This window comes from Brassica oleracea, chromosome C1, assembly GCF_000695525.1.
Source record: "Brassica oleracea var. oleracea cultivar TO1000 chromosome C1, BOL, whole genome shotgun sequence".
Classification (NCBI taxonomy): Eukaryota; Viridiplantae; Streptophyta; class Magnoliopsida; order Brassicales; family Brassicaceae; genus Brassica; species Brassica oleracea.
In genome coordinates, this window is record NC_027748.1 from 9,605,682 (window position 1) to 9,618,697 (window position 13,016).

The 13,016-nt window shown below is 33.5% G+C and overlaps 3 protein-coding genes across 3 annotated transcripts; 2 read left to right on the forward strand and 1 right to left on the reverse strand.

The window, feature by feature from the left end:
* The first annotated feature begins 868 nt into the window (after positions 1–868).
* On the forward strand, positions 869–2,086 carry LOC106337798 (mitochondrial pyruvate carrier 4-like). The gene is made up of 5 exons (XM_013776939.1): positions 869–1,018; positions 1,446–1,544; positions 1,645–1,697; positions 1,800–1,873; positions 2,028–2,086. The coding sequence occupies exons 1-5, from the start codon at positions 964–966 to the stop codon at positions 2,071–2,073; spliced, it is 327 nt and encodes a 108-aa protein (XP_013632393.1). The 5' UTR covers positions 869–963; the 3' UTR covers positions 2,074–2,086.
* A 1,580-nt stretch (positions 2,087–3,666) lies between these two features.
* On the forward strand, positions 3,667–5,197 carry LOC106337715 (mitochondrial pyruvate carrier 4-like). Its single transcript, XM_013776872.1, has 5 exons — positions 3,667–3,962; positions 4,386–4,484; positions 4,584–4,636; positions 4,730–4,803; positions 4,974–5,197. The coding sequence occupies exons 1-5, from the start codon at positions 3,908–3,910 to the stop codon at positions 5,017–5,019; spliced, it is 327 nt and encodes a 108-aa protein (XP_013632326.1). The 5' UTR covers positions 3,667–3,907; the 3' UTR covers positions 5,020–5,197.
* Positions 5,198–5,353: 156 nt separating this feature from the next.
* On the reverse strand, positions 5,354–6,947 carry LOC106337634. The gene is made up of 3 exons (XM_013776783.1): positions 6,484–6,947; positions 6,042–6,191; positions 5,354–5,757 (listed from the first exon to the last, which is right to left on the reverse strand). The coding sequence occupies exons 1-3, from the start codon at positions 6,802–6,804 to the stop codon at positions 5,653–5,655; spliced, it is 576 nt and encodes a 191-aa protein (XP_013632237.1). The 5' UTR covers positions 6,805–6,947; the 3' UTR covers positions 5,354–5,652.
* Between the last annotated feature and the right edge of the window lie 6,069 nt (positions 6,948–13,016).

The window sequence follows — 13,016 nt, forward strand, 5'->3', positions numbered from 1 at the left end:
AAAGCTTGCAAGTTATGGAAAATTACGATCCATGGGGGTGGCCATAATAATGCAGCCGTGCCGCTTCTAATTTTGGTCCATTGTGCATTATACAGGTTTGGTAGAAACAATATCCTGCTCTAATATATTTATTAAAAACAACGGAGTTGTTCATTTAGTTCACTAAACAAAATATTATAATATTCTGTTCGTAAACAAATACATAATAAGACGACAAAAGATGTTACGGTAGTATGTTATGGCGTTAATGGCATAGAGACGACCAAAAGATATATCTAGAGATATCATGCCCAAATACTAAGGGGGGAAAAGAAATCTAAAATAGTAAAACCAAATATTGTGTCACAAAAATAAAAAACTAGGTTTGATAAGTTCAAAATGAGAAGAAACTAAAGCCCACACATAAGTCCACTGCAAATGAAAGAAAAACTTGAAGCCCAGACGTAATTGAAACCCGTCTGATGTGTAAAAACGAAATGAACTAATTGGATGATTATTTTTTATGATGTGGATAGCCTAATTGCTCAATATATCTTGCTTTTAGTATTGTGATTATTATTTTTGGTAAAATTGTAATAACATTATTCATCAGCTTTGAAAGAAATCACAAGGTTTAACTAGGCAAGGGTGGAACTTGTAGTTTAAGAAAAAGAAGTTAGATCAATTTTTTTTTTTTTTGGTTTTTTTGGTTTCTTTTTTTTTGTTTGTGCAACATGTTGGATCAATTCATACCAGCCAAAAAAGGAGCTCAAGGACATATCAATCAAACCAAGAAGGGGGCGACAGAAAATAAAGGAAGCTGAAATGACAAAAATGTCCTCGAGTGCACGTTCAGTGTATATACATCGTATGGTGTACCTTTGGTAAGTATGGTTTTGTAGAGAGGAGGAAAGGAAAAAAGAATCTCAGTAAACGATTGATTGATTGGTTGGTGAGCTATTCTTTAGGATACGAAAATAATCGATGGCGACTTTGAAGCTTCAAGCTCTCTGGAATCACCCTGCCGGTCCTAAAACCAGTGAGTCATGGTTCCATGATCATAGCTTTGTTTTTTTTTGCATCGATTTCGATTATACTCCTTTTCCTTTTTGATGGTCGATTTTTTTTATTATAAATTGCTCAACTAATCTGGGATATGACTGTTGTCGCTAGAGCCATGTTTAAATTCTAGGATTGGAATTAATATGTTGCTACGATCTCCACTTAAAAAAAAAAAAAAAATGTATAACAACTTTGATTGTACAAACACACAAAGAATCACACTCTGTATGTCATATGAATTGAAGTCTCTGTTAATACATTCTCGGAACAGAATAATTCAAAGCTGAATTGAAATCGACGAAATGCTTTCGTAGTAGTTTGATCAAAGCTCTTTCTTGTACTCTCTTTTGGATCATTTATGGTGAAAGTGAGCGATTCTCGTTTTTAATTTATTGGTTGGTCAGTTCATTTTTGGGCGCCAACGTTCAAGTGGGGAATCAGCATAGCCAACATTGCAGACTTTGCCAAACCTACTGACAAAATCTCTTACCCGCAACAGCTTGGTAGTATCTTTTTACTCCCACTGTCTTTTTGATTGCTTTCCTTTTGTCTTAATGCTCTTTAACAGTTTTTTTTTCTTTAATCTGATGATATCTCTTATAGCTGTTACATGCACTGGAGTTATCTGGTCTCGCTACAGCATGGTTATCACTCCTGTGAGTTTTCCTTTTAAACACTCCTTCATAATGCCATCACAGGGAAAATAACTCACTCTTCTTCTTTGCTCTTTTGTGACTAAGAATATTTTGGTTTTACAGAAAAACTGGAACCTCTTTAGCGTTAATGTTGCTATGGCCGGGACTGGCATTTACCAGCTTTCTCGTAAAATCAAGTAAGATCAAATATAAAATGCTCTCCAGTTTTAGGCTACTGGAATAATAACTAATCTCATCCTTCATTTGCTATTTTGAGCAATGCTTTGATTTCTACTAATGAACATTCTTTAACTCTTAGACAAAAATCGATACACTTGTTTTGGTTTACAGAAACGATTTTGCATCTGAACCCGAGCCTGTTGTTGCCAAAGAATGATTATGACGACGAAGAAGATGAAGACATCAAAACGAAGCTGGATACCATCTTGCTTGTGTTTGAATATCAAGTCCCAATATCTCTTAATTCCCAGATCTATCTGGGTCGGATTACCAATCATTTTTCAATGTTTTAAAGTAATTCTTGTATCTTAGAAGAAGCTCCATTCATAATGCTACTTTTAAAGCACTTCATCATATCTTCTCCAAAGTGAAATAAAAATGTGTTATCAGACCAGGAAAACAACAGAAACAAGAATTCTAAATGAAATTGCATATTCAATTCGTAGTTAATGAGTTTGGATCTCACCATCAGGTTCAGGAACAAGCAACAGACTGGACTAGTCGGGGAGGATGATGAATCATTAAGTCATTCCTAACTAATGTTTTCTTCTTACTGCCTATATTGTATTCTTTTAAATGACAATGGTGGAGTTGGGGAGAAATAACCAACTGGGGTTCCAATGAATGCAAAAGCACAAAGAAAAAACAAGAATCCTCTGTGAATTTTGAATGTTTAGTTCTGAATCAATGAAACGATACGCCAAACCCTGAGTTACGCAGTGGCGCCAGTTTATCACTCTTCTAATGGCTCGACCCCCCCTTTTGGATTGTTTTCAGAAACTATGCATAAGAGTAACAAGCTGGTCATCAGTGTCATGAGACCACAACACTGATGTGTACCGACTAAAGTATATCAAGTCGCAAGGTTTTGAATCCCAAATATTGCAAATTATGCAAATTAATGAAAAGATGTTTACAAAAATGTGTAACGAGTACTGTTATACAAGTGACACACTTGGACGTATATCTTCGTAAATCAGGTATAATCATCGGCGATAAAATTGTTTATGCAATATTTGTCAATTTGTAATAGATAAAATCAGCAGTAAAAAGTTCACAAGGTTTAACTAGGGGTGGAAGTCAGAGCCCCTTCTAGAAAATTAAGGGCCCCATTCAAAATAAAAATATTTAATTTATATTTTAAAATTAATGATATTTTTATTTTTATTTTTGTCAAATTTATTAATTTTATTTTAACGAAAATATATTTATTATTTTCAAAGAAAATTGTAGATTATTGATTGGGAAATTCTAATTTAACCACAAATTTGATATCACTTTCCAAATTTACTTTAAATAATAACTATTTTCTATAAATACTTTAAGTTTGTGATGAAAAATTAACTTACCCTCTTAAATCATTTAAAAATGTTTAAGAATCATTTGTAAAATATTTATAAAAATTTATAAACTCAACCCATTCCATAAATAGTAAGCCATAAACTCAAATGTTATGGCATTTTTGGTTAAAGGTAATATTAAAAATGGTACTTTATGGTATTTTAAACATTTTGTTATTAATTTTATTCATCATAAATCATAATAACAAAAATCTATTAAACTTATATATAATATTTTTTCAACTTTTGATCTTTTGTTTTACATTTATATTTATATATATAATTATATGAATATATATGCATGTAGATAAATGATTTTTTAAAAAATTGGAGGCCCACAAAATGGGGACCATTCAAATGTTTCGTACATATGCGGCTCTGGGTCGAACTAGCAGTTTAAGAAATATAGATCAAGTCAGACAAGTCCAAAAGGAAGCTCAGGGACATCAAACCAAGAAGGCTGAGACAAAACAGAGAGGAAGCTGAAATGACAAAAATGTCCTCGAGTGCATGCTCCGTGTATAAACGATATCGTTTGGCACCTGCAGTAGCTAAAGTTTTGTAGAGGAAAGGAAAAAAATAATCTAGGGGAGACGATTGATTGATTGATTGATTGGTGAGAACATCTCTAGGATACAAAAAAAAAAATCGATGGCGACTTCGAAGCTTCAAGCTCTCTGGAATCACCCTGCCGGTCCTAAAACCAGTCAGTCATATTCCAAGCTCATAGCTTTGTTCTTTTATTTTCATCATTATTTAGATGATCGTTTTTTATATAAATTGCTCAACTAATTTGGGTTATCGTTCTTCTTTGTTAGGTTTCTCTTCATATCTCCAATTGTGGTGAAATTGTTGTTTTTACTTGGTAAAACATTTTGGGAGATGATATATAAACTGTTTTCTATAGAACTATGTTTAAATTCCAGGATTGTAATGAATATGTTTGCTATGTTCTATTTTTTTAAAAGATATAAATAACTTTGATTTTTACAAAAGACAAAAGAATCACTCTTTCCTCTATATGTCAGTGTGTCTCACATGAATTCATAATCCTCGGGGTTGGTTTATCGTACTCTGGTTTTGATCATAATGGTGAAAGTGTGAACCTCTCGTTTATTTTAATTGTCAGTTCATTTTTGGGCGCCCACGTTCAAGTGGGGTATAAGCATAGCTAACATTGCAGACTTTGCCAAACCTACTGACAAAATTTCTTACCCTCAACAGCTTGGTATTTTATATCTTTTTACTCCCACTGTCTTTTTTGATTGCTTTCCTTTGTCTTAATTTGATCTTTAACAGTTTATTAATCTGATGATATCTCTTTTAGTTGTTACATGCTCTGGAGTTATCTGGTTTCGCTACGGCATGGTTATCACTCCAGTAAGTTTTCCTTTTAAACAGGCCTCCACTTCTTTTTGTTTTTTTTCATCTTCTTCTTTGCTCTTTTTTGACTAGGAATATTTTGGTTTACAGAAAAACTGGAACCTCTCTAGCGTTAATCTTGCTATGGCCGGGACTGGCATTTGCCAGCTTGCTCGTAAAATCAAGTAAGATCAATATTTCTTCTTGCAATAACTTGAAAATAAAATAAGAACTAGTTTTTTTTTTTTTTTTTTGCTATTATGAGCAATTCTTTCTACTAATGAACATACAAAATCTTACGATGCTTTCTTAACCTCTTAGACAATATTTGATATAATTGTTTTGATCTCTACAGAAACGATTTTGCATCTGAAGTGGAGCCTGTTGTTGCCAAAGAATGATTAATGACGAAGAAGGATCTTCTTGCTTGTGCTTGATAATCATCATCCCCAAATATTTGATTTTTATTTTAACACTCAGACCTTCTTGGTTGGATTAAGAAACCAATTTTCCAATGTTTTTCAGTACATCATACGTTCTCTAAAGTGATATCAAACGTTTCAATGAGTTTGGACTTGACCATCAGGACAAGGAACAAGCCAACAGACTAGACTAGACGAGTAGAGGAGGAGGATGAATGATACAATAAGACATCTCTAACTACTGCTTTCTTCTTTCTATATTGTAACATTTAGTTGACATTAGTCGAGTTGAGGAGGAAGCACCAACTCGAGCTGCAATGAATGAAAAAGCTCTGTTCATATGATATCAAGAGTGCCGTCATTCATAATTAAAATGCTTAATCAGATTAAAAATCAAAACAAAAAGACCAAGAATCCTCTGTAAATTGAATGTTTAGTTCCGAATAAATTGAGTCTAGTCATCAAAGAAGGAAAGGAAGAAGCCATGGACGTACACAGACCATCTCAAACAAATGCTTTCTTCTCACCGTATTGTCTCTTGTTCATGACGACAGTGAAAGTTAAGGAATACGATAAGCCAAACCCTGAGTTACGGGGTATGCAATGGCCAGTTTATGACTCATATACTGGCTCGCCCCCTTTCGGATTGTTTTCAGAATCCGCATCTACATCGGCAGTGCTTTCGTTGAGATCTTGTCGCACTATTTTATCTTCCTCCTAATTTTGCGTAGATAACAAAAGATCACTTTAAAGATTGAACACATTGAAAATATCTAAAGAGTGAACAAAATCCAAGATTGCAAAGAAGTTTCTTAGTTTGCTGCTATAATGGTTAAGTGCAAATCTTTTAACAAGCCAACCAAAAGAAATGACGTATATACTCTCTTTAACAAATGGTTCCAGAATCCAATTATCAGCAGGAAAAAACAAGCAAAGTCACGAGAAGGCGAAGACATAAGTTTGGGTTTAGGCTAATAAAAGAATGAGGCTGAACGTTTAACCTGATTATCTTCCATGGGAACATCATTCATGTCTGGTTTTTCCTCAATCTTCTTCTCGCTTGGCTCCACTGCACTTGCCTCATCCTCTTCAACCTTGTCGTCTTCCTCAGTCTCTGTAGCTTCCTTCTTCTGCTCCTCAAGCACTGCGATCTACACACACTTTTTTTAAACTTCAACTATGGATCACAAGGACTCTAAAACAATCAAGAATATGTTTCATGAATCAACTATTGAAGTTCCACATTGTTAATCCAACACAATTTATTAAACCATACAACCCCCCCAATGTCTACCAAAAGCCTAGATCCATCAACTTTCTTGCTAAAAAATCAAAACTTTTTAAATCAAGACATGCTCTCAACTAATCACATTACCTAATCCTCAGTTTATTCAATAGAAATTAAAACCCTAATCACTGTAGCGCAAGAATCAATAAACTAACCGGCACGTATTTGAATCTGCGGCGCGGAGGCTCTTCTTCTGCCTCCGTCGCCGTCACAGGCTCTTCGCTGGGAGAATTACTCTCGCTTTTGCCATCTTCGTTCCCGCTGCCGCCCTGAGACAATGGAGCCCACTTGAAGAACAACAAGTGCGATCCATCGGAAGCGGACCCACCGTTAACGACGGAGGAGGTATGTTTCTTGGAGGAGGGAGAGACGTGAACCCACTTCTTCTTCCACTTCCTAACCGGACCCGTGAATACCGTTGCCGGTCCTCCGTAACGAGTCGAGGACCTACCTAACCGAGCTCCTACTCCTTCCATAATTAACGACTCGCTGATCCAATTCCTAAATTCAAATCACGATCCCGCTTTTGAATTTTTATTTTACAGATTAATAAATGAATTTAAAAAAAAAAAAACTAATGTTTCGTCTCTTTCCTCCGTAAGAACAAAGAAAAAGAAGGCTCTCTCTCTCTCTTTCAGATCTCAAGTTTTGCTATAAGCCCCGATCTTATTGGGAAGAGAAGAAGACTCTGTCTTGGCTAGAGGGTTTTCGTTATTGTAATGCTAACTGTAAACCTACGAAAGACTCTTTCTCACCCAGAGGATCTCTGCTAGTCTTGACCTAATAGCGGCGCCTCCAGAGAGGAGAGAGCTAACTCGAAAAGACCTTTATATCCCTGATGTTTTATCCTATATAGATATCGTTTTAACAATCTTTCATTGTCATCATCTCTTCTTCACGCCGCCTAGTACTAGGGTTCGCACATCTATCTGATTCAAATTAACGTTTGTTCGCGTGTTGAGTTATATAATTGGGGGGGTGCTACATTGTACCAAGAGAAGGGGTTTCGACAATACCCTTTATTCTTGAATTGGCCAATGCGGCTGTAGCTAGATCAATTCAGAAGCTATCTGGCCGGTGGTCGCGAGAGAGATTCTAATCTCTCCGGTCGATTCATCTGCTTACCGAGTTTCTTACATTTTAGTTTTGGTCCTGTCATTCGCCTCCTGTTATTTCTAAACTGTTATTCATGAGACATATATCGAAAAGACATTTGTATCCCTCTATTGTTTGTGTGGCTACATTGTACCAAGAGAAGGGGTTAACTATGCCCTTATTCTTGAATTGGCCAATTCGGCTGTAGCTAGATAGAGTTAGAAGCTATCTGGCCGGTGGTCGCGAGCGAGATTTAAATCTCTCCGGTCGATTCATCTGCTTACCGAGTTTCTTACATGTTTTATAACTATGATTTGTGTTAGTAAGTTTTGTGTTTTTTTCTTTAGAAACTGTCAGTCAAGAGAAAGGGTATAAAAGAAAAGAGAAATGCAGATTTAAAACAATTGTCATTTTTCAAGAAACCTTTCTCGTAGATCAAACATTGGGCTCCTTTCCAGGCAATCTGCTCTTTGTTAGTGAGCAGCTATGTGTCTTATGGGTGCCTACATACGAATATACTCGATTATAAATTAAGTTCAACACAACTGCGATAATGGTCGTCCATTTGTTTTGGGTAATGTGTGGTGGTTGTGCATTACTGAAGAATATAAAAAGTTATCGTGTTTATGAATAAATTAAAACAGACGCATGACAGAAATTTATCTTAATTTTAACTGCAAGATATTGAAATTCATAGAACCGACAAGCTTCGGTTATCTTAAAGGCAAATGACTATCATCGGCTTCTCAAATATTGATTAGTTTTCAAGTCGGTTTCTCTCCGTTAGATTTAACCTTAATTTGTTCAAAATTATAAGATTTGACATTAAGAATCTCTTATTTAATGGAACTGGTAAAAGCCTCAGATGTGTGGTCATTATCGTTGTAATCTTTAGCCTTTAGGCCAAAAATATTTAAACGTCTGTTGTCACATCCAAGGACTGTAATGGGATAAACGATTTCTTCGGTGAGCAAGCACTATACAGTAGTGAGGATTATTCAGTTTAAAAGAAACAAAGTTGTTAATGCTCAACAGTTGCGAAATTAATCTTAAAGATGAACTCAACCGGTGAAACAGCAGTTACGTAGTTGTGTTAGATGGCCGCATTTAGCGTATATCTTCGTCAGTAGCCTTGTTTTGGGATGTACAGGAGATCCATTCCACGCAGAACTCGAGAAAATAGTACCGATGAGTAACAAATGAGGCGGAGCTTGTGTCAACATCATACATAGGTTAACGTTTACAAATTACAATAAAGGAGAAACCGGAGTATTTCAAGTGTTTTGGAGTTTGAAACATGTAGTTGCGAATCTTGAGTTTGTGTTTTCAGGTGGATACTAGTAAACGGCTTTTAGCAACTTAATCAAATCCTAATCATCTATGAGGTCTTTGTACTAATTCGCTTAATCTATGTAGTTATTGTATAAAACCGATCCACTTAGCTTATCCAGCCAGAACAAGTAGTTTTTCTTTAATACAGTCATGGGCCAATCGAAGAAGGCCCAGTTATTTCATGAATTTTAGAAGCTAGCCTAACCAACAAAGAACCATTAAGACCAAGAAAATCTATATTATAATAGTTGAGTTTTTACTCACTACTTAGCGTGCCACGTCAGCGTTTTGTGGGCCCCACTTTTAAAAAGTGTGAAAAAGTGTCAAGCTCATGGCTCGAACCCGGGTTATTGAGATATAAACACCAACATTTATACCACTAAGCTAAATGATACTTTGTACATTGATGGTCGAACCTAATATATATTTATGAAGGTCGGAAGCCTTTGCTTCTTCGGCTTCCTCTGAGGGTCGGGCCTACAAGTGTATTATGGGTTTCATTTTTAAATGAGATTCATCACGTTATATGAAAAAATATCAAGTTTGCAACAATTATAGTTTTTCCATATTGTAAATTGTTGTCGTTTAACATGAGTTTGAGTTCTTTTCATCATTGTTTCAAACAAGTTTGAGCTACAGAGTTGCGCCGTGTGTCTGTTCGTAATCTATTTTTTTCACCGGTGAACTCTTCATGTCCCCATCTTAAATCGCTTGATCATAAATGTTCCTGATTTGTAACTCCTCTGTAAACCCTATATATGATTCTCATCTTTGATGAACCTAATCTGCACCTCCACAAAACTCATTGATTCCTCTTAGCTTTAACCATCTTCTAGAAAATGTTTCTCCCTGCCTCTCCAGTTCCTCAAACCGGCATCCCGGCGTCTGTCACTCAACCTTCGAGTGTCTCCGTCTTGATCGTAGTAGTCAGAGCATCGCCTCTGGCTTCCTCCACTTCTGGGATTCCCTAAACTTCAAGAAAGACATGGATTTTGTGGGAATCACGGTTCTCTTACATGATGAAAAGGTAAGTTAATCTTCGATCTATCACATTTATTTAACATAATTGTTTTAATTGATTTTCTGATTTTTTGTTGAATAATATTATTTGCAGATTCCGTGATTCATGGGTTTACTCCCGTCGGGTACTCCCGTCGGACGGACTAATCATTACATGTCATCTTTGAAAGCAGGTTCCATTGTGAAAGTCTATCGTTTTGAGGTTGCTAGGTGCTTAAGCATGTACAAGATAATTGATCATCCATTCTTCATTCGTTTCATCTCACTAACCATTATTGATGAAGTCATCATGGGTACTCCTGAGATCAATCTCTTGTAAAGATTAGACTGTTCGAAATCTCCAAGTGATTGCAAACACAAACCTAGAACTCCCATGTATATTATCATATTGCATCTGGGTTTATATTATGTTTTGATATCATAACTGATATTTAAACTCGCAGATGTGGTTGGGCAAATCCGTTCTGTCCAGGGCTCTGACCTCTCCAAAAAAACAAGTCGAGTCGTTATCCGTCTTCTCATTGATCCGTGAGAAACAATCAACACATAATTATCTTTATATTACTCTCTATATTGTGCTAACATCAATAATCAAAAATATTTTCTACCCAAGATTTGTGGTCGTATATTTATCTCCCTTACTTATCAATATAATTTTACACAAATCTTTATTTTACAGCTTAAAAGAAACCACAATAACCCAAAACAATCAAAACACCAAAAACTAAAATCCCAAAAAGACGAATCATTAATGATCACCTCTCTTTTTGTCTAATCTTACAAATAAACTTCAAAACAAATATACCAAACCAATCAACTCAATTAAAACTCAACGACACATACATTGAACGAGCTAAACAAATACAAACTACATGACCAGCTATTTAACAATTTACAAACTTACTTTCACAGATGCTTACGAAGACGACAACCAAGATCAGTGAAATTACCTAAACAAAAAAGCATAGTAAGTTACAAACTCTGATAAATATAACTAACAATAATTTTTGTTTACATATTACACATCAAATAAAAGAGAAACAAACACAGCCACACCAGCAAATACAAGAGACAATCCCAACAAATACAAATGAGGCAACAACATATTCACCTGCACTCCTCTTGTCTTATGAAAATAGCTTATAATCTCAATGTCAACAGGCCAATGATATTGTCTTCTTATGAGAAATACATATATTCGTTTTAAGACTCAAATACTAATTGTCACTCATTTTATAATTATTTCTACAAGTCTTCATGTATTTGTTTTAAAGGTCCGGTAAAATCAACAAGTTTAAAAAAAAAAAAACATATAACCAACATAATAAGAATAAAAAAATATTACTTAATACACACAAATTACACAACTAAATTAGAGAAAAAATATTCAGAAACAAAAGGTACTCTCAACAACCTTAATATAATTTATGTAATCTCAACAGTACAAATAACAAATTAAAAAGACAAACAAACAATAAGTCTCAATGACACAGCAAGCAACACCACAAACTATATCAATCACATTACTAACACAATTTAGTCCTTCATGAGTGGAGAACAGTGCATACACAGTTCATCGTCACAACTCTAACCCTATAACAATAAAAAAAACTTGAAAACAATGATTAACCCAAAACGCAAAATTCACACCTACAATAACCCTAACAAATATTAAGATGAAACAAGAACTCTGTCCACAACTCCGCGCTTGCGCGGAGGCAATGCCCCTAGTGCTAAGAGTGAGTCAAACAATATTTCGGGATTCAGAGAGTTAGATGCAGCATGTTCGCTCGAGATACACACAATAGTTGACGATGTTCCTAATTAACGAGCTTAAAAATAGGAACATGTGAGCTCTTTTGAAGGACATCAGATGGAGATATCATTTTGTAATCTTTTAATTCGTTATTTATATAAGTTCAGCTCGTCAATTAAATCTCAGTAAAGTTATATCCATAGATAATATTGCTTTTCTAAATTCATACTGCCAGTTATAAAATTTTAATTGTGGTTTTTAAATTCATTTTTTAGATTTTGTAAAACTATTAGATTCAAAATTTTGATTTAAATTTAAAAAAACACATGTAGATTTCAAATCTTACTTAATTCCTTAAAAAATAATTTACTTATAATCTTTTATTGAAATTTATTTTAAACAAGATAATCTTGAGCCCGTTGTGTTGCAACGGGTTTTGTTTGATGTTTTAATTTAATAAAAATCATAAAATAATAAATCACTTTATTATAATATTATGATTGTTTTTTTTGCATATGTTGTTTGAGATTTATTTTATTATTCAAACTCATTTTCATACATAAGTTCAAGTTAATATTTGTATTTTATAATCATGATGTATAGATGAGTTGTTATAAACTTTATATTAAGGATTGTAGAAAATACTATACATAAACATTTAAACTGAACACAATCCGAAATAAGAAATGAAAAGAAAAAAGAAGTGAAAGTTAAATACATCAATCGAATCAATGACAACATTATACATCTTCTTATGTACTTATTTCATGATTTATTAAATAAGTCTTTAAAATTTTATTTTGCTAGGATTTTTTAAATCTCCTTTTTATTTACAATAAGAAAATAAAAATAATAATATTAAATACATTTTTACAATTTTGTTTAAGATTTTAGAAAAGGTAAATTACTCTCATATAACCTATTACAATTTTCTCTTAAAAATTTCAAAAAAAAGTATTGTTATCAAATAATTAATTTTAGTTACTAATAAATATTTTTAAAATTGCTATTTTTACAATTCGTATCAATACTAATTTTACACTTCTTTGCTAATTGAATAATTTATAATAATTTTAATGTCAAATAAAATTTTACAATTCTCTTTTGGTTAGGATTTAAAAATATTATATAATTTTTTTTTTAGGATTTTTTTTGTTTATCAAATATTCTTTTACAGTTTTGTAGGATTTTAGAAAAGGAAATTAATATTACATAATCTTTTACAATTATATTTTGTCTAGGATTTAAAAAATAAAATTTCTATCAAATAACTATTTCCAGTTAATATTAACTATTTTTAAAAGTTTCAACTTTCAAAATTAGTTTTTTCAATATCATTAATATTTTTACAATTTTGCTTGTTAATTGAATAACTAGACCCTGACCAGCGCGCCAGCGCGGATATGAATTTTCAGTTTTTAATTATTTATTTTATTAAATGATGTATTTGTAATATTCGTTCATATTATATTCATTAAGTAAATA